The sequence below is a fragment of the Corella eumyota genome, chromosome 2, assembly GCF_963082875.1.
Source record: "Corella eumyota chromosome 2, kaCorEumy4.1, whole genome shotgun sequence".
Taxonomy (NCBI): domain Eukaryota; kingdom Metazoa; phylum Chordata; class Ascidiacea; order Phlebobranchia; family Corellidae; genus Corella; species Corella eumyota.
Genome location: NC_137491.1, coordinates 6,554,478 through 6,575,585, shown reverse-complemented (window position 1 = coordinate 6,575,585; position 21,108 = coordinate 6,554,478). Strand labels below are relative to the sequence as shown.

The 21,108-nt window shown below is 31.0% G+C and overlaps 5 protein-coding genes across 6 annotated transcripts; all 5 read right to left on the bottom strand.

Moving 5' to 3' along the window:
* Window positions 1–614: 614 nt before the first annotated feature.
* On the bottom strand, window positions 615–20,974 carry LOC145742865 (uncharacterized). Its single transcript, XM_082560696.1, has 19 exons — window positions 20,830–20,974; window positions 20,654–20,755; window positions 20,402–20,575; window positions 20,180–20,284; window positions 19,923–20,078; window positions 19,650–19,751; window positions 19,274–19,444; window positions 19,069–19,179; window positions 18,680–18,850; window positions 18,472–18,576; window positions 2,800–2,970; window positions 2,597–2,707; window positions 2,195–2,365; window positions 1,988–2,092; window positions 1,656–1,826; window positions 1,427–1,534; window positions 1,155–1,322; window positions 880–984; window positions 615–744 (listed from the first exon to the last, which is right to left on the bottom strand). The coding sequence occupies exons 1-19, from the start codon at window positions 20,972–20,974 to the stop codon at window positions 629–631; spliced, it is 2,568 nt and encodes an 855-aa protein (XP_082416822.1). The 3' UTR covers window positions 615–628.
* LOC145742867 (uncharacterized) lies at window positions 3,719–6,267 on the bottom strand. The gene is made up of 8 exons (XM_082560698.1): window positions 5,916–6,267; window positions 5,156–5,293; window positions 4,970–5,065; window positions 4,685–4,849; window positions 4,516–4,617; window positions 4,258–4,428; window positions 4,048–4,155; window positions 3,719–3,751 (listed from the first exon to the last, which is right to left on the bottom strand). The coding sequence occupies exons 1-7, from the start codon at window positions 5,965–5,967 to the stop codon at window positions 4,148–4,150; spliced, it is 732 nt and encodes a 243-aa protein (XP_082416824.1). The 5' UTR covers window positions 5,968–6,267; the 3' UTR covers window positions 3,719–3,751; window positions 4,048–4,147.
* On the bottom strand, window positions 7,150–11,643 carry LOC145743979 (uncharacterized). Its single transcript, XM_082562063.1, has 17 exons — window positions 11,595–11,643; window positions 11,348–11,491; window positions 11,157–11,258; window positions 10,875–11,048; window positions 10,692–10,799; window positions 10,245–10,403; window positions 10,079–10,171; window positions 9,847–9,999; window positions 9,629–9,736; window positions 9,340–9,498; window positions 8,896–9,000; window positions 8,482–8,583; window positions 8,202–8,372; window positions 7,982–8,089; window positions 7,703–7,870; window positions 7,427–7,531; window positions 7,150–7,291 (listed from the first exon to the last, which is right to left on the bottom strand). The coding sequence occupies exons 1-17, from the start codon at window positions 11,641–11,643 to the stop codon at window positions 7,167–7,169; spliced, it is 2,133 nt and encodes a 710-aa protein (XP_082418189.1). The 3' UTR covers window positions 7,150–7,166.
* Window positions 12,604–15,767, bottom strand: LOC145743321 (uncharacterized). Of its 2 annotated transcripts, XM_082561257.1 has the most exons (12): window positions 15,697–15,767; window positions 15,452–15,595; window positions 15,292–15,393; window positions 15,010–15,183; window positions 14,828–14,935; window positions 14,400–14,558; window positions 14,221–14,319; window positions 13,761–13,931; window positions 13,542–13,649; window positions 13,265–13,432; window positions 12,990–13,094; window positions 12,604–12,860 (listed from the first exon to the last, which is right to left on the bottom strand). In XM_082561257.1, the coding sequence occupies exons 1-12, from the start codon at window positions 15,746–15,748 to the stop codon at window positions 12,736–12,738; spliced, it is 1,515 nt and encodes a 504-aa protein (XP_082417383.1). In that variant the 5' UTR covers window positions 15,749–15,767; the 3' UTR covers window positions 12,604–12,735. The 2 variants fall into 2 exon arrangements, with proteins under 2 accessions (XP_082417383.1, XP_082417384.1); XM_082561258.1 differs by lacking the exon at window positions 15,292–15,393.
* LOC145742870 (uncharacterized) lies at window positions 16,768–18,100 on the bottom strand. Its single transcript, XM_082560700.1, has 4 exons — window positions 17,891–18,100; window positions 17,615–17,782; window positions 17,340–17,444; window positions 16,768–17,207 (listed from the first exon to the last, which is right to left on the bottom strand). The coding sequence occupies exons 2-4, from the start codon at window positions 17,736–17,738 to the stop codon at window positions 17,083–17,085; spliced, it is 354 nt and encodes a 117-aa protein (XP_082416826.1). The 5' UTR covers window positions 17,739–17,782; window positions 17,891–18,100; the 3' UTR covers window positions 16,768–17,082.
* Window positions 20,975–21,108: the final 134 nt, after the last annotated feature.

Here is a 21,108-nt window from a genome sequence, read left to right as displayed (position 1 = left end):
GCTTATCGTAAGTTTTGGTTTGCCGAAAAAAAATGATTGAAGACGTTTCAATTGCACTTAGTTAAAGATTTTTGTTATAAAAAATTCATTTAAGAAAACACAAATGGAAAGTAATATTTTTTAAAATATATTTATAACCTATAGATAATACTAAGAAAATATTCTTTTATAAGTTTACGTTTAAAAAAGAGGTTTGCATTAAATATTTATGGCTTTTCGTTTTGTTGAAAAGTTTTACTTGTAAATAACTAAATAACTAATGTTGTTTAAAAGTTGACTTCTGGTACTATACTTCCGTAATTTTTACTTTGTTTAGCTTAGATTTACTTATGCAACGGAAAACGCAAAATGGAAATTGATAAACTGTGTTAAACTAAGTCGAATTTTAATTACATTTTTTTACAAATTAACTCAATTTACCAATTTTTAAAGAAAATAAAAAAAAAAAAATTTTAAAATCTCACACAATCATTTATTCTATATAAAAAAACACAACACAAGTAAAGTTCATCAATTTTTAAATTTAGAAAACTTAATTAAGCTATTATAAAACTTAAAACAAAAATATAACATAATATATTGTATATAGAAATCACACGTTTTCTTTCGTTTTCTGGATTTAGAAAATCTATTTTGCAAACAAAGAAAGGAAAATGGAACCCAACAACATCATAACACTCGCCTGTTGAGAGGGAGCTTTGCCAACTGGAAAAACTACCAATGGCGTATCAGTGTTGCAGTTCACTAAAAAAATATAATAATATTAATAATAAAACACAATGTGACTGGCTTATAAACGTGCATTGAAATTGGCGAAAATTAACGCTACATTCGGTCTATACATTTTACATATGTTGATTTTTAAAAAAATTATTTCACCAGTAGCACATGATGAAGCACATGTGAAGTTTGGAGGAGAAGTTACATTGCAAACATTTTCCACGGCAGCCGTGGCGCAGTCTCTTGTGATTGCAACGGCGGTAACTTGAATATCAAAAACAACGTTTTAGATAAAAATTAACGTTGGTTTCAATTTCTGGCATTTGGTTTTCAAATTTGTTAGTATTATCAATTTGTAGTAATGCCTACATTACTGTACTTGCTATGTTTTTACGATCTATTTGAATGTCCTTGTTATTCTAATTATGTATTACCATTGGTTAACGTGCCAACTGTGGTGGTGGTGCAGTGAGTACTATCTGCGGAGCAAGTTACTTGGTGGGTGGTTCCGCTAGGTGTTGCACATGTTGTTGGGACTCCTCCCTCAGAAGAACACATGTAGCAAGTAAGCGCTACTGCTGGATTGTCCGAGTTACAGTTTACTAAATGTTGTATTAAAAGATAGTTAATTTTTATACTAATATAAACAAAAAAATGTTTTTTTAGGCAACGACATGTTGTTAAAAATATTTTTAAGATTCGTTACCGCTGTCACAAGTAGTTGCACATGTATAAGCGTCGTATGTTCCATCGCATACGTTTCCAGTAGCTGCAGCAGTAACACAACCCCTCGTAAGCACAACTGTTCTAACTCCTACATAGTAATGTGTAATTATTGTTGTTATGGCGTTTTACAACAACAACAACAAGGTAACATTGCTTAATCAATTGCAACATCAGTATTTCTTAATTTGTTAAATTTATTTATATTGAACCTCCAGTAGTTGTTGCCACTCTTGTAGTTGAGCAAAAAGGGGATCCTGATGGGCAAGCAGCGGCGTTAACTGTTCCACTTGTTGTGTCACATCCAGCGTTGGCACCATTAGTGGAATTACATGTGTAACAAGTCAATTCGAACATTGGTGGGGCAGAAGTATTGCAGTTATCTTAATAACGCGGTAAATTTTTTTTTATAAAAAGGGTATTTAAACTTGTTGAATTTTTAAATATTCAGTTTAACTGACACTTTTTAAGTGACGCTTTATAAATGTGTTAACGTTTAAAAAGCTTTTTTATTTGAACCCCAACTCAACAGTTTTAAACATACCTGCTGAATTACAAGAAGCTGAACAAGTATAGGTATCAGATGTTCCAGTACAACCTGAAGCAGCAGTTGTGGCACAAGCTCTTGTTATAACATCAGTTGTTGTACCTGTATTAAATAAGGTTTATTACTGAGAAAAAATTTAATTTTATTGCATTTTAATGCGTTGTTTTTTAAAAGAGCAAAAATATTATGAGGATTAATTATTACCGGCAGTTGTAGTTCCAGTTCTTGTGGTCGAGCAATAATTACTTTGAGCTGATGTGCAGGCCGTTTCATGGTTGTTTCCTGTAACTGTTTCACCACATGTTGAAGAAGCATCAGTGGATGTACATACTCTGCAACTTAATGCTATTCCAGGAAAGTCGGTGTTGCAACCAACTAATAATTTAAGTATTGACAAAAATATAAGTATTGACTTGAATTTGAAGTTCTGCAGAAATTTATAAGTTTTTAATAATTCTACATTTTTTTTACTTTTAAAAACATAAACAAGAAGTAAAGATAAAAGCATTATCTTAAATCATATTTAATTTAAAACAAAAAAATTTTACATCACAACGTTTAAAAAAATGTAAAGTTTGGTTAAAAATAACACATGTCTTTACTTACCCATGGTACATGTCGCGCTACAGTCGTAAGCTCCAAATACATCGTCTGCTCCACATGGCTGTGTAACTGCTGCTGTGGCACAACTTCTCGTCAAAACGACCGATCTCGTTCCTTAAACACAAGTATTAATTTTCAAATCTTTTTGCATCATTAATATTTAAAAATTTATTTTATAATTTTTAAAAGTTTTTTTGCCTAATTACCTCCTGTAGTTGTTGCTACTCTTCTAGTGGAGCAAAATGTTGATCCCGAAGCACAAGTCATTAAGTTTGTGGTACCGGTGGGTGTTTCGCAAGTTGAGTCGGAACCATCGGTGGAAGTACACACATAACATTGGAATGCAAAGGTTGGTGGAGCAGCGGTGTTGCAGTCATCTAAATTCGCATTTAGTGTTTTTTTTAATTATTTGAAAATTGTTTCCACAAAAGAAAAACATACAAATATAAGTATTTCTTTTATAAAAATAAATTTATTTACCAATATTAAATCTAGTTTAAATAAAGTTGTTTTTAATTTAATAGTCCTTTTTAATGGAAAGTAAACAAACAAGCTTGGCAGTCAATTATTTTTTTACTACACGCACATATATTTTAAACAAAAATGATAAATTTTATATTTATAATCATTAAATATAATATGCATTTATTAGAATTTGGTTAATATGCTTAATATATTTTTTATTAATAAAATTCTTAAATTATAAGTGTTTTTATTGCATAAATTTTGGTATTAATTTACCTGAATCACAAGTGCTAGTACAAACATGGTCAGCTGCATCTCCGGTACAAGGGAGTGTTTCAGCGCTCACGACACACGCTCGATTGAAAGTAGCAGTGCCTTTAATATAAAAAAATTACATCGGCTTCAATAAACAGGTGTTTATGCCTGGAATAAATCAAATTTATTTTAATTTTAAACTCGATATTGTTGTTATGTGTTTTTACATAAAAGTAATTGCCTAGACAAAAAAAATTTAATTGATTAGATTATAGTGATTACCGCTAGAAACAACATTTCGAGTGGTTGAACAAAAATTATCTGTTATAGCACCACAATTCATTTGTAAATCAGTTCCCGTGATTGTTTCAGTGCACCCCGTACAAACATTACATCCTAAAACGACTCCCACATCAATACCGTTTGTATTGCAGGCATCTAAAATGATAATCAAAAAATTCTTTTAAGTTTTAAATGATACTTTTCTCTTATTATTTTATTTTACTCAATAAAAATACCTAAAAAAATTAATTCATTTTTAATTTTAATTGTAATTAGTTTAATCAGCGTGCTTATTTTCTACGAAGCGCATAAAGGAACCATTTTTAACCGCTACCAATGGGGTTGAAAAGGGGATTATAGTCTTCTGGGGCATTTTAATTAGCACTTAAACAATTGAATGATTAACGGAAAAAAAAATTATTAGGCGAATCATAAATTTTAAACTAACATACGTGTAGCACATGTTACTGGGCAGTTATATGCACCAGACGTTCCATCACAGGTTGGATCTGCGACAGCAGTAGCAGAGCACGATCTTGTCACTGTAACACTTCAAACCCCTTAAAACATTTAATTATGCTTTAAAAATTTCCGTGACCGTTTTTATTTTAAAAATTGTAAACGTAGTTTTAAAATTTTTTTAATATTAACAATAATTTTACCATCAGTCGTGGTCGCTACTCTTCTTGCTAAACAAAAATCTTCTCCACCAGTACAACGCGCTCGATGTGTTGTTCCACTTGTCGTGTCACATGATGTTAAACTTCTATCAGTTGAAGAACACACAAAACATGATAATGCGAATGTTGGCGCAGTAGCCGAATTACATAAAGCTGTTTAAATATATTAATTTAATATTGATTATTTTATAAATTGTTTTTTATTTAACAATTGTGCATTTCACTGTCTCTGTTCATAACCTGAGTCGCACGACGTTGAGCACGAGTAATCGCCTGTGGATATTCCAGTACAAAACTCTGCTGCCGCAGTTGTAGCGCATGCCCTTTCTACAATTACAACTCCTGCCACAATATTAGCATTATTTGATGCTTTGAAATCATTTAATTTGTTTAACGGTAAGTTTTATACCTCCTGATGATGATCTTGTCGTTACACAAAAGTCTTCATTGGCTTCAGTACAAGCTGCAATATTGGTGGTTCCATCTGTTGTGTCACAGTTTGCTGTCGCTTCAGCTTCCGAAGTACACACGTAACATGGTAGTTCAAATACAGGATCAGCAGTGTTGCAATCATCTAAATAAATTAACCAATCCAAATAAACAAAATTAACTTGATTTAAATTATGTTTATAAACTTTTTCATTAAAAATTTACGCATAATAAATATGGTTTAACCCTTTTATATTATTTTTACTTGAGTTGCATGTTTCTGCACATGTATAAGCGGTGGCTGATCCAGTGCAGAGTGGGGCTGCTGCATCCGCACAACCTCTTGTAAGAGTAGCCACACCTTATAAAAAAAATTGTAGTAGTTTAATAAATACAACGTTAAATTGTTTACCAATAAAAATTATTGCGTTTACCATAGTTAATTGTTTACCGTTTGCTAACGTAACCGATGATGTGCAAAATGTATCAGTTGCGGCACAAGTTACACTTGAGGTTGTTCCATCTGGGCCGTCGCAATTAGCTGTTTCTCCCACAACAGTAGTACACATATAACAATTCAACCCATAACCTATATTCAAAAATTGAATTTAAAAATGTGTTAGGCGCTTAAAAATATATATTTTATTTTATTTAAAAAAAACATAAAGTTTGTTCTGTTAAATTAATTTGTAACATTACTCCCAAATTTTTGAAATAACAGTCGATGCAATCTATAACGTATACTAATAAACATGTTATTGAAATAAATATAATTTTATATGGTGTTGCTTATTTAAAAATAATTAGTTTGGTTTTAAATTCGTTGCAGGAAAATGTTTTGTAAATACAAATACTTACATTTTTATTTTAGATCTAAATAGTAATTTTACTTGTTTTTATATGTATTGGTTTAACATTTTAAAATTCCTTTAATAGCCTAATATAGTTCGTATTATGAAATAGATTCAATCAAGTTCCGATTAAAACAAAATTAAATAATAGGTAAGTGTACGCCATACGGACTGCATTTTGTAACAAGGTAACGACAAACATTTGCGTGTTGGAATTTGTGGTTAGCATACATAAATTTAAAGTAAGCTTTAATTTAAAAACATTAAAGTGTTTAAATCAAGGTTTAATATGCTTGCAAATGGTAGGCTGCAAATTTAGTTTAAAAATTTAATCAAAATATTTATTGCTTATTTACCAACCTTTATTTATAAAAACTATTAAAAGCCAAACGATTATTCCATAGAACTTCATTTTTAATATAAAAACAAATTATAGTAAAATTTGTTGTAAAATAAATATTTTTTAGGATTATTGCAGTATTTTTAAATGATATTTTCTCCTTTAATTAAAACTTTAAAAATATAGTTTACTATTTGTTTATTGCCTATGGCAATAAACAAGAAGAAAAGGCATTTTAAATTAAAAATGGTTTGGTAAAATCTTATTTAAAACTGTAGTAAAAAGATTGCTCTTTTCCCGACATGCAGTTTGATAAGTTCCTATTTATTTTTTTATTAACATTGGCAACTATAGTTAAAGTAATAGCCCGCATCTATATATTAATAACTAGAAATACTGCATGGTTTTTAAATTATATGCTCTATATATATAAATATCTTTGTCTCGAGTTGTTTTTGAGAATAAAATGTTTCTTTATTGGTTTCCATAGTAACTTTTTGATGTTGTGTTTATCAAATTTAGCGTTGATTCTAAGTACAAACGTTTGCTTGAAACGGCTATGTGTAAATATTTTTTTTTAATTTAATCTTTCTTCGGCAAGTTGAAAAGGTCACTCACTATTTTTTATAAAATTGAGTACAATAAGTTTATTTGTTTTGGTTGTTACATCTTTACTTTTTTAATAAACTGTACAAACAAATTGTCGTTTTTAAACTTGAATTCAATCCTTACTTGATGTTTACTTTAGATTTACAAAAATAAAATAAGTTAACGGTTTGTTACGGTTCATATTGTTTGTAACGGGACGCCTGTCAAAATAGCGTCCAATAACATTGCGTTATTATGTTAAAAAGTTTTTACATAAAGGAGAGGGAGAACTGAAATTTCAACTAAAAATATTTTTTTAAGATTAAATAAATATTAAACTGTATTATTATTTAAATATTATAAATGGGTACGCCCTAATATATCTTGTTTAAAGGTTATAATATTGTACTACACTTGTAAATGTTAATAAAAATTAAGTTAAGATTTTTCTATAAAGGCTTTGGCAGCTGTAGTCCTTTGCGTGTTTACTATTTTTAAGCTACTAAAAACGATATAGAAATCTCACTCATTATTTATTGTATGTACAAGAATTCATCGATTAAACTTAAAAATTTAAAATTTAGATAATTTAATTAAGCTATTATAAACTTAAAACAAAAAAATAACAAAATATATTGAATATACTCTATATAGAAATCACACGTTTTTTACGTTTGCTAAATTTAGAAAATCCATTTTGCAAACATAGAAAGGAAAATGGAACCCAACAACATCATAACACTCGCCTGTTGAGAGGGAGCTTTGCCAACTGGGAAAACTACCAATGGCGTATCAGTGTTGCAGTTCACTAAAAAAATATAATAATAATAATAATAAAACACAATGTGACTGGCTTATAAACGTGTATTGAAATTGGCGAAAATTAACGCTACATTCGGTCTATACATTTTAAATATGTCGATTTTTAAAATAATTATCTCACCAGTAGCACATGATGAAGCACATGTAAAGTTTGGAGGAGAAGTTACATTGCAAACATTTTCAACGGCAGCCGTGGCGCAGTCTCTTGTGATTGCAACGGCGGTAACTTGAATATCAAAAACAACGTTTTAGATAAAAATTAACGTTGGTTTCAATTTCTGGCATTTGGTTCTCAAATTTGTTAGTATTATCAAATTGTAGTATTGCTTATATTACTATACTTACTATGTTTTTTACAATATATTCGTATGTTCTTTTTATTTTAATTAGGTCTTACCATTGGTTAACGTGCCAATTGTGGTGGTGGTGCAGTGAGTACTATCTGCGGAGCAAGTTACTTGGTGGGTGGTTCCGCTAAGTGTTGCACATGTTGTTGGGAGTCCTCCCTCAGAAGAACACATGTAGCAAGTAAGCGCTACTGCTGGGTTGTCCGAGTTACAGTTTTCTAAATGTTGTATTAAAAGACAGTTAATTTCTATACTTATATTAACAAGGAAATGTTTCTTTTTTAGGCAACGACATGTTGTTAAAAATATTTTTAAGTTAGATTTGTTACCGCTGTCACAAGTAGTTGCACATGTATAAGCGTCGTATGTTTCATCGCACATGTTTCCAGTAGCTGCAGCAGTAACACAACCCCTCGTAAGCACAACTGTTCTAACTCCTACATAGTAATGTGTAATTATTGTTATTATGGCGTTTTACAACAAGGTAACATTGCTTAATCAATTGCAACATCAGTATTTATTAATTTGTTAAATTTATTTATATTAAACCTTCTGTAGCTGTTGCCACTCTGGTAGTTGAGCAAAAAGGGGATCCTGATGGGCAAGCAGCGGCGTTAACTGTTCCACTTGTTGTGTCACATCCAGCGTTGGCACCATTAGTGGAATTACATGTGTAGCAAGTAAATTCGAACATTGATGGGGCAGCAGTATTGCAGTTATCTTTAAATCGCGGTAAAATTAATGATTTATCGTGAAAAAATGTTACACCTGTTTTATAAAAAAAAGTATTTAAACTTGTGAAGCGAAAAATATAATGTTTAATACATACCCGTGTTACAAGAAGCTGAGCAAGTATAGGTATCAGATGTTCCAGTACAACCTGAAGCAGCAGTTGTGGCACAAGCTCTTGTAATAACATCAGTTGTTGTACCTGTATTAAACAAGGTTTTTTTTACCGTGAAATAATTTAATTTTATTGCATTTTAATGCGTTGTTTTTTAAAAGAGAACCATCGGTGGAAGTACACACATAACATTGGAGTTCAAAAACTGGAACTGGGGCGGTATTGCAATTATCTAAAAATTGTCAGTAGCCATTTATATTTTATTTTTAAACCGTATTTTTAAAGACAGTATGCAACGTTGAAAGATAGCTATGTATTATAAAATTGTAGTTAATTAAAAAGTAGCTGTTAAACCAACATTTTTTGTAAGTTTTACATTTAAGTGACAGCTAAAAATACCTGCCGAGTTGCAAGTGCTTGTACAAGTATATGCAGTAGTACTTCCGGTGCAGGCGGGTGTCGTAGCAGCGCTAACAGCACAACCTCGCGGAAAAGTGGTTGTACCTTTATTTAAAAAGAAAATTGATTTTCTTAGGGAACCATCTATAAACTTCCGTAATTTTTAGGGTGAATTCACTTCTTCGAATTTTAGTTTTGTTTTATTTATTTTTTTGTTTTTTCTTTAAGGTGATAGTTTTTTGATATTTTTATCGGGTATGGGTGCGATTGGAACGTGTTTAAGCTATCCGTAAACGCCGGCTCAAGAGCGAATAGTGTAGGTACGGCTCGAACCCAAAACCTTTCGGCTCGTATTTCGACGCATGGTCGGTTTACCACACTATCGGATGAGTGATTTTTTAAAACACATTTTTGAGATTTAAATTGTATAAAAATGTACATTACCGGAAGCTAGGTTTCGTGAGCTTGTACAATAATTATCTGTAATTGCGCATGGCGCTCGTAATGTTTCCACTGTTATAGTTTCGGTGCAATCTGCTTCATTGGTGCACGTATTACAACTTAATGCGACCCCCACATCAATATCATTTGAATTACAGGGAGCTTAAACAATAAATTTGCAACTTTATAAATTAGTAAATTGTTTATTTATGTTATAAACAAAAAATGTTAAATTAAAACCTGTAAAAAAAATTAGAAAATCACGTTTCGTGCTCGAAATTTTTTATATTACCTCCAGTAGCACACGATCGTGGACAGTCATATGCAAAGAACGTGCCCCCGCATGTGTCAGTAGCGGGAGTTCCAGTACAGGATCTTGTTACTGTAACACTTCTTACACCTTAAAAATATATATTTATTAAACTAAAATTTTTGTAATAATTCTTTTGTAAATGGTAAACGCTAATAATATTTTTTATCATATAATTTACCATCGACCGTGGTTGCTACCCTTCTTGCCAAACAAAGGTGCCCCCCCCCCTGTACAAACAGCTTGCGGTGTTGTTGCGTCTGTCGTGTCACAAGATGCTAAATCTCCATCAGTTGATGAACACGTATAACATGCCAGTGCGTAGCTTGGCGGAGCAGCGGAGTTACAATTAACTTTATACAATTACAAAATGTTGTGTTAAAATACTTTTGATATGTTCAAAAGATGCTTTGTATAAAATTGTAGCCTTACCTTCGTCACATGTATCTGCACATGAGTAATCGGTTGATGTACCAGTACAAAAAGACGCAGCCGAAGTACAACCTCTTGTTACTGTGACTGTGCCTAATAAAACAAAACAAAATTTTATTTTAATTTTATCATTAACTAAACCTAGTTTCATGTAACAACGCCTTACTTGCGCTTGAATCCACTACTCGTGACGTCGAACAAAGGCCCATGGTTGTACAATCCATTGTAGAAGTCGAACCGCTTACTGTATCACAACTACCATCAGTTGCAGTGCAATCATAACATGCAAGTGCATATGTTGGAGCAACAAGCGAGTTGCAAATACCTTTGTATATCAAAATAAATTAACATGTTATTACAGAATACAATGACTCGTATTGTTTTTTAATAAAATATGTTAAATTACATTTTTGAATTAGATATTTTGGTAATTAGGGTAAATAAAGAAATTCAAATTTCCTACCAGGATTTTATTGCAAAATATTTTATTAGATTAATTTAAATTTTAATTCTTGCATAAAATTTTTTTTATGTTATATTTTATGTTTTTGAAAAAGTCTAGCTTAAAAAAAACATAAATAGAAGTGCAATTTTTTATATTTAAGAATGCTACCTTCGTTACACGTTACTGCGCATGAGTAATCAGTTGATGATCCAGTACAATGATCTGGCGAAACTGCCACCGCAGTTGTCGCACAACCTCTTGTATGAGTGACGGTACCTTGATATACAATAATAATGTTTTGATTTTGTTCTACATAAGCTTTTTTACATTGGATTTGATAATATGTATTACCAGCTGTTGAATCTGCTACTATTGTCGTTGTACAATATTCTTCGCCCTGTGCACAAGCTGCAACAGGGGTTTCTCCAACAGCTATAGTGTCACAGTTTCCTGTCGCTCCATTAACAGAAGAACAAGTATAGCATGATAATTCAAATGTGCGAGCGGCATCCGTGTTGCAATTATCTAAATAAAAAGTTCACAGTTTAACGTTAATAAAATAAATTTTAGTTTTTTACATTACTACGATTAATTTTTAATTTAAGATTAAAAATATTTGATATAATTTAATACTTGGTTTGGTACATGTTGTTCCACATGTATAAGCAGTAGCTGATCCAGTGCAATATGCTGGGGCTGCAGTTCCCACACACGCTCTTGTTAGTGTAATCGTACCTTTAAAAGTACATTTTTAATAGTTTTTTTTTAATTTTTGCACCAACGTTTAAAAAATGTATTTTTTCAAATTTGGTTTAATTGCTTACCACTAAGTAAAGTGACTGATGTTGAGCAAAAGGTGTTTCTGCCAGTACATTCGCTGCTCATTGTAGTGCCACTAACTGGAACGTCGCAATCCGTTACCGCTCCTACCTCAGCCACACAATTATAACAGTTCGTTTGTCCATAACCTTAATATAAATATTATGTTTAAATTTATTTCATTTTTTTAGCTTTTTACTTAATTTCTGCAAGTTTTGGTGTTAAAAACTTAGGACAATTTTTTTTACTTACCTTTATGAATACAAATAATTAAATAGGCTAATATCCCAACGAATTTCATTTTAAAAATTTAAAATACCTATTTAAAAATATACTGGGTTGAATATAAATTAGTGTAAAAATTTTAGTACGTTTGGTAAATCTGGTTTTAAATATATACGTTATAATTTGAGACCCAGAATATTACCTAACTTAATGTTTTTTTACAACTAACGCTGGCAACAAACTCTGTGCATTGACGACTAAAAAAGGGTTGTTAAAAAGTTATATAGAACCAAAGTAAAAAAATACGAACTTTTAATTTTTTTCCACTGGGTGCTATTACATTGTTTATTTGTCACTGTTGGCGACCGGTTACCGTTACGCATATTTCGTGTAGGGTTTGCTTTGCATCTTCAAACCGTCTGTAAACTGATATCAATGAATGGGTCGCCAAAATTTTTCACATAAAGTTAGTTCTGTTGCGTTATTTGGACGCCCTAAATAGTACCCAAAAATTTTGCTAAAGAAACGCGGAAAGTTTTACCAAATAAGACAATATTGTAAATTAATGGTAAAGTTAAAAGTTGACATAAGTTGTATTATTATGTGCTTTTAAATTTGAGTTGTAACATTATATTGTCAGAAACATATATTCTTTTATAAAATCAACTTTACTAAATTAAAAATTCATGTTAGGCAAAATTCAACATTGCGTTATTATATTAAAAAGTTTTTGCATAAAGGAGAGGGAGAACTGAAATTTAAACTAAAAATATTTTTTAAGATTAAATAAATATTAAACTCTATTATTATTTAAATATTATAAATGGGTACGCCCTAATATATCTTGTTTAAAGGTTATAATATTGTACAACACTTGTAAATGTTAATAAAAATTAAATTAATATTTTTCTATAAAGGCTTTGGCAGCTGTAGTCCTTTGCATACATTCGTTATGCAATTTATCTCGTGTTTACTATTTTTAAGCTACTAAAAACTATATAGAAATCTCACTCATTATTTATTGTATGTACAAGAATTCATCGATTAAACGTAAAAATTTAAAATTTAGATAATTTAATTAAGCTATTATAAACTTAAAACAAAAAAATAACAAAATATATTGAATATACTCTATATAGAAATCACACGTTTTTTACGTTTGCTAAATTTAGAAAATCCATTTTGCAAACATAGAAAGGAAAATGGAACCCAACAACATCATAACACTCGCCTGTTGAGAGGGAGCTTTGCCAACTGGAAAAACTACCAATGGCGTATCAGTGTTGCAGTTCACTAAAAAAATATAATAATAATAAAACACAATGTGACTGGCTTATAAACGTGTATTAAAATTGGCAAAAATTAACGCTACATTCGGTCTATACATTTTAAATATGTCGATTTTTAAAATAATTATCTCACCAGTAGCACATGATGAAGCACATGTAAAGTTTGGAGAAGAAGTTACGTTGCAAACATTCTCTACGGCAGCCGTGGCGCAGTCTCTTGTGATTGCAACGGCGTTAACTTGAATGTCAAAAACAACGTTTTAGATAAAAATTAACGTTGGTTTCAATTTCTGGCATTTGGTTTTCAAATTTGTTAATATTATTAATTTGTAGTATTGCTTATATTACTATACTTGCTATGTTTTTACAATCTATTCGTATGTTCTTTTTATTCTAATTAGGTCTTACCATTGGTTAACGTGCCAACTGTGGTGGTGGTGCAGTGGGTACTAGCCGCGGAGCAATTTACTTGGTGGGTGGTTCCGCTAGGTGTTGCACATGTTGTTGGGACTCCTCCCTCAGAAGAACACATGTAGCAAGTAAGCGCTACTGCTGGGTTTTCCGAGTTACAGTTTACTAAATGTCGTTAAAAGACAGTTAATTTCTATACTAATATTAACGAGAAAATGTTTCTTTTTTAGGCAACGACATGTTGTTAAAAATATTTTTAAGTTAGATTTGTTACCGCTGTCACAAGTAGTTGCACAAGTATAAGCGTCGTGTGTTCCATCGCATGGGTTTCCAGTAGCTGTAGCATTAACACAACCCCTCGTAAGCACAACTGTTCTAACTCCTACATAGTAATGTGTAATTATTGTTATTATGGCGTTTTACAACAACAACAAGGTAACATTGCTAAATCAATTGCAACTTTATTATTTTGTTAAATTTATTTATATTGAACCTTCTGTAGTTGTTGCCACTCTGGTAGTTGAGCAAAAAGGGGATCCTGATGGGCAAGCAGCGGCGTTAACTGTTCCACTTGTTGTGTCGCATCCAGCGTTGGCACCATTGGTGGAATTACATGTGTAGCAAGTCAATTCGAACATTGGTGGGGCATCATTATTGCAGTTATCTTAATAATGCGGTAAAATTAATGATTAATCGTAAAAAAATGTTACATTTTTTTTTATAAAAAGGGTATTTAAACTTGTTGAATTTTTAAATATTTAGTTTAACTGACACTTTTTAAGTGACGCTTTATAAATGTGTTAACGTTTAAAAAGCTTTTTCATTTGAACCACAACTCAACAGTTTTAAACATACCCGCTGCATTTATTTTATGTTATATTTTATGTTTTCGAAAAAATTTAGCTTAAAAAAACGTAAATAGAAGTGCAATTTTTTATATTCAAGAATGCTACCTCCGTTGCACGTATCTGCACATGTGTAATTAGTTGATGATCCAGTACAAAAACCTGAAGACGCATCTGACGCACAACCTCTTGTTACTGTGACTGTGGCTGGTTAAACACCAAGAAGTTTTATTTTAATTTTTAACTGAAAATTTTACTAAAATTGGTTTAATGTTGATATGTCTTACATGCGCCTGAATCCGCTACTCGTGACGTCGAACAAAATCCCATGCTCGTACAATCTATTGTAGTAGTTGAACCGGTTACTGTGTCACAAGTATTATCAGTTACACTGCACATATAACATGCAAGGGCATATGCTGGAGCAGCTACCGTGTTGCAAATACCTTTGTATATCAAAATAAATTAATAATTGATTGAAAAATACAATGATTTTTAGTGTTTTGTAGTTAAATGTTAAATTTTTGTAATTTGAGGTTAATATGGTATAAGAAATATTGAAGCAGGATTTCGTCGCAAACAATTTTTATTAAAATGTTTTAAAATTGAATTCTTGCATGAATTAATTTTAAGTAATATATGATGTTATGAAAAACGTTTAACTAAAAATAATGATTGTAAAATTTGCTTTAAAAAAATTTTTTTTGATTGTTACCTGCATCACATGTTACTGCACATGTGAAATCAGTTGATGATCCAGTACAATGATTTGGCGAAACTGCCACCGCAGCAGTCGCACAACCTCTTGTAAGTGTGACAGTACCTGTTATACAATAATGATGCTTTAATCTTGTTCTACATAAACTATTTTACATTGGATTTGATCAAATGTATTACCTGCTGCTAAATCTGCTACTCTTGTTGTTGTACAAAAGTTTTGGCCCGCTGTACAAGCTTCAACAGGGGTTGTTGCAGGATCTACAGTGTCGCAGTTTGCTGTCGCTCCATCAACGGAAGAACAAGTATAGCATGATAATTCAAATGTGCGAGCGGCATCCGTGTTGCAATTATCTAAATAAAAAGTTCACAGTTTAACGTTAATAAAATAAATTTTAGTTTTTTACATTACTACGATTACTTTTTAATTTAAGATTAAAAATTTTTGATATAATTTAATACTTGGTGTGGTACATGTTGTTCCACATGTATAAGCAGTAGCTGATCCAGTGCAATGTGCTGGGGTTGCAGTTGCCACACACGCTCTTGTTAGTGTAGTCGTACCTTTAAAAATTTTTTATAGTTTTTTTTTTAATTTTTACACAAACATTTTATCGCTTACCGGCATTTAAAGTAACCGATGTTGAGCAAAAGGTGTTTCCGCCAGTACATGCGCTGCTTGTTGTGATGCGACTATTTGGATCATCACAAATTGGTGTCATTCCGACGACAGTAGTACAATCATAACAGTTCAGTTGCCCATAACCTAAATGGTATTATTATAGTTAATATTATTTTGATGCATTTTTATACTTTATTTTTACAAGTTTTGTTATTAAAAAATTTAATGTTATTTTTGTTGCCTACCTTGGTGAATACAAACCACTAAAAGGCAGGATAAACTTTCAATAAGTTTCATTTTAAAAAAAATAACCTTAAATTCTGGTTTGAAATTAATTCATTATTAAATTTTGGCATTTTTGTGTTATTTGATTTTTGAATACATAGAGAATTTAATTTAAAAAAATATATATTTTTTCGTTTTTCAAACTGTGAAAAATAAGTACATACGATTTAAAAATGAAATTGTATACAAAATTTTTTTTTTATTTTGACGCGGCTTGTTCTACTAAATATAGTTTTTTTTTATGTTTTCTACGCGTTTGACATCGGTTTATTACGATTCAAGTGGATATGGATAAACAATAATTTGTATTATAAAACATTTACTTTTAACCTTTACTATTTGTGTAAAAATGCTTCTGTATAACTCTACAAAAATTAAAATCATTAAGATCGTTTTTAGTTTAATTTCCTGTTAATGCATTAATCTTAAAACGCAAAAAGCTTTTTTTAAACTATTTTCATTCAATTGCTAATAATTTTTTATTTAATGCTGTTAACAACTCGATATCTCAGGCATTTTACGTCTTTACAAAAAAGAACAGGTCATTTCTCTTTCAATCTTTATATTTTTATTTTACAACGATAGTGGAATTTTATTATCCGTTTGCCCAGACAATTTTTTAGATGTTTATTATTTTTAAAATCTTTTGTTTTTTATTAATTTAAATGCCTAAATTGCTATAAACAGTTAAAGTAATTTAAGTTTTGATGACAATATGTTTTAATTTAAATGTATCGTTATAGACACAATAAATTCGCTTATGGTTTAAATTTGAAAAGGTGAAACATTTTCTAAATTTTAAAATACTTTGCCTGTATGAATCTATAACTCTAAGGACTGTGAAAATCCTAATTCGAAGTTATTTTATATCTAAATTTTTCTTTGTCTTTAACCTTTTTTGCGTGAAAAAAGCTTTGCCGTAGTCGGTTTCTATGCCGTAGTCGATCAAATTTCCGTAGTCGATCAAATTTCTTTTTCTTCCTTTTATTAAAGTTTATTTTGTATATATTCTATTTGTCACAGAGTTGGTTTGTAAATTTGTTTATTAGGTCCTTTGTTCGGTGAATTGTAAAAGTTGGCTCAAAAATTTTTAATTAAATTATTTTTTTCTTACTGTTTATTTTTATTTTTCGTCAGCTTAATTATTATATTATTATTGCTAATATTTAAACAAAATGTAATGGTTTTTAGGATCAGCTTATCATAAGTTTTGGTTTACCGAAAAAAAAATGATCGAAGACGTTTCAATTGCACATTAAGCTATTATAAACTTAACACAAAAATATAACAAATTATATTGAATATACTCTATATAGAATTCACACGTTGTCTTTCGTTTGCTGGATTTATAAAATCCATTTTGCAAACATAGAAAGGAAAATGGAACCCAACAACATCATAACACTCGCCTGTTGAGAGGGAGCTTTGCCAACTGGAAAAACTATCAATGGCGTATCAGTGTTGCAGTTTACTAAAAAAATATAATAATAATATTAAAACACAATGTGACTGGCTTATAAACGTGTATTGAAATTGGCGAAAATTAACGCTACATTCGGTCTATACATTTTAAATATGTCGATTTTTAAAATAATTATCTCACCAGTAGCACATGATGAAGCACATGTGAAGTTTGGAGAAAAAGTTACGATGCAAACATTCTCTACGGCAGCCGTGGCACAGTCTCTTGTGATTGCAACGGCGGTAACTTGAATATCAAAAACAACGTTTTAGATAAAAATTAACGTTGGTTTCAATTTCTGGCATTTGGTTTTCAAATTTGTTAGTATTATCAATTTGTAGTAATGCCTACATTACTGTACTTGCTATGTTTTTACGATCTATTTGAATGTCCTTGTTATTCTAATTATGTATTACCATTGGTTAACGTGCCAACTGTGGTGGTGGTGCAGTGAGTACTATCTGCGGAGCAAGTTACTTGGTGGGTGGTTCCGCTAGGTGTTGCACATGTTGTTGGGACTCCTCCCTCAGAAGAACACATGTAGCAAGTAAGCGCTGCTGCTGGATTGTCCGAGTTACAGTTTACTAAATGTTGTATTAAAAGATAGTTAATTTTTATACTAATATAAACAAAAAAATGTTTTTTTAGGCAACGACATGTTGTTAAAAATATTTTTAAGTTAGATTTGTTACCGCTGTCACAAGTAGTTGCACAAGTATAAGCGTCGTATGTTCCATCGCATACGTTTCCAGTAGCTGCAGCAGTAACACAACCCCTCGTAAGCACAACTGTTCTAACTCCTACATAGTAATGTGTAATTATTGTTATTATGGCGTTTTACAACAACAACAAGGTAACATTGCTAAATCAATTGCAACTTTATTATTTTGTTAACTTTATTTATATTGAAGCTTCTGTAGTTGTTGCTACTCTGGTAGTTGAGCAAAAGGGGGATCCTGATGGGCAAGCAGCGGCGTTAACTGTTCCACTTGTTGTGTCACATCCAGCGTTGGCACCATTGGTGGAATTACATGTGTAACAAGTCAATTCGAACATTGGTGGGGCAGCAGTATTGCAGTTATCTTAATAACGCGGTAAAATTAATGATTTATCGTGAAAAAATGTTACATCTTTTTTTATAAAAAGGGTATTTAAACTTGTTGAATTTTTAAATATTCAGTGTAACTGACACTTTTTAAGTGACGCTTTATAAATGTGTTAACGTTTAAAAAGCTTTTTTATTTGAACCCCAACTCAACAGTTTTAAACATACCTGCTGAATTACAAGAAGTTGAACAAGTATAGGTATCAGATGTTCCAGTACAACCTGAAGCAGCAGTTGTGGCACAAGCTCTTATTATAACATCAGTTGTTGTACCTGTATTAAATAAGGTTTTTTTACCGTGAAATAATTTAATTTTATTGCATTTTAATGCGTTGTTTTTTAAAAGAGCAAAAATTTTTTTAGGATTAATTATTACCGGCAGTTGTAGTTCCAGTTCTTGTAGTCGAGCAATAATTACTTTGAGCTGATGTGCAGGCCGTTTCATGGTTGTTTCCTGTAACTGTTTCACTACATGTTGAAGAATCATCAGTGGATGTACATACTCTGCAACTTAATGCTATTCCAGGAAAGTCGGTGTTGCAACCAACTAATAATTACAAAAATATAAGTATTGACTTGAATTTGAAGTTCTGCAGAAATTTATAAGTTTTTAATAATTCTACATTTTTTTTACTTTTAAAAACATAAACAAGAAGTAAAGATAAAAGCATTATCTTAAATCATATTTAATTTAAAACAAAAAAAATATACATCTAAATGTTTTAAAAAAAGTAAAGATTGGTTAAAAATAACTCTTTTACGTACTATCGGGACATGTCTCGCTACAGTCGTAAGCTCCAAATACATCGCCTGCTCCACATTCCTGTGTAACTGCTTCTGTGGCACAACCCTTCGTCAAAACGACTGATCTCGTTCCTTAAACACAAATATTAATGTTCGCAAATGTTTTTGCATCATTAATATTTAAAAATATATTTTATAATTTTTAGAAGTTTTTCTGCCTAATTACCTCCTGTAGTTGTTGCTACTCTTCTAGTGGAGCAAAATGTTGATCCTGAAGCACAAGTCATTAAGTTTGTGGTACCGGTGGGTGTTTCGCAAGTTGAATCGGAACCATCGGTGGAAGTACACACATAACATTGGAATGCAAAGGTTGGCGCCTCAACGGAATTGCAGTAATCTAAACAAAGCAGTAACCGCCATTCAAATTTAAATACTGCACTTTAATAGAAAATGATAAACACTGTAACATAGTTTTAAATTGATTATTTTTTTAATTTTTATTTTAATTAAAATATTGAAATTTGTAAATTTTTTTCAAATATGGTTTAACTCTATTTCTTTATATGTTTTTTTAATAGATTTTATAATAATTTAATACATACCTGCTGAGTTACAAGAACTTGTACAAGTATAAGTAGTAGAAGTTCCAGTGCAAGGAATGGTTACTGGATTAACAGCACAGGCTCGTGGGTAAGTGGTTGTACCTACATTTAAAAATTTGCTACTAATTTTTTTGTTTAACTGTATAAATACTATTGATGTGTACAATAAAAGTATATATTAAATACATGTTATTATGTACATCATGTTTTGTTTCTGTTGTGTATTAATTATGTAATTTTTTAGATAAAAAGTTGTTTAGTATGATGCCTTACTGCCAGCTAGAGCTCGTCCATTTGAACAATAATTATCTGTAATTGCGCACGTAGTTTGATGAGTAGCTCCAGTTAGAGTCTCAGTGCATGTACCTTCACCGTCACAAACATAACAATTTAATGGTATTCCCACGGGATTGCCTCTATTACATGCCTCTAAAAATATATGTAGGTTTAACATATTACTGGGAAAACTTTAACAAGTCAAAAATTATACACGACAACGTTTTGTTACACACACATGCGTGTTTTTATACCTGTATTACAAGATTGTGAACAGTCATAGGAACCAAAACTTCCAGTGCAATCTGCAGTGGCGGCAGTAGCAGTACAAGATCTTGTCAATGTAACACTTCTTACACCTTTTAAAAATATATTTTTTGATCAAAATTTTTTTTTCTTTGAAGTAGTTTTTAAATAATTTTGAAGTAGTTTTTTAAAATAATAATAATAAAATTCTATTTTATAGTTTAGCTTACCATTGGTAGTGGTTGCTACTCGTCTTGTCAAACAAAGGTTTTCTCCTGATCCGGTGCAGGCAACGACATGTGTGGTATCACTTATGGTGTCACATGATGCTAAATCTCCATCAGTAGATGAACACACGTGGCAGGATTGTTGGTAAACAGGTGCAGTAGCCGAGTTACAAATGCCTTCATAAATTAATTTCTCATTTGTTAAAGTTTTTTAAAGATAAATGTTAAATAAATTTAACACACAATAGTTATTACCTTCGTTACACGTCACTGCACAAGTATATTCAGCTGATGTTCCAGTACAAAAAGGTGAAGTCACCTCTGCTGAGGCACAACCTCTTGTGACGGTGACTGTGCCTAAAGAAATAGGACAATATTATTTTAAAGTGTTTTTTATAGGTTTATAATTTTAGGCTTAGCGTATTACTTACCCGCTGAATCTCTTACTGTTGAAGTTGTACAAAATGATTCGGAAGTACATACTTGAAGAGTGGTCGTAACCGCTATTACACTGTTACAGCTATCATCAGTTTTAGAGCACATATAACATGAAAGTGGAAATGTGCGAGCAGCCATCGAATTACAACCATCTAATAATATTGAACAAATTTTAACCTAAAGGAGTATTTATTTATATTTTTCTTATCTACGTTGTTTGCCTAAAATTTAGAATACGTTTTTCATAAAGTTTAGATTATTATTAATATTAA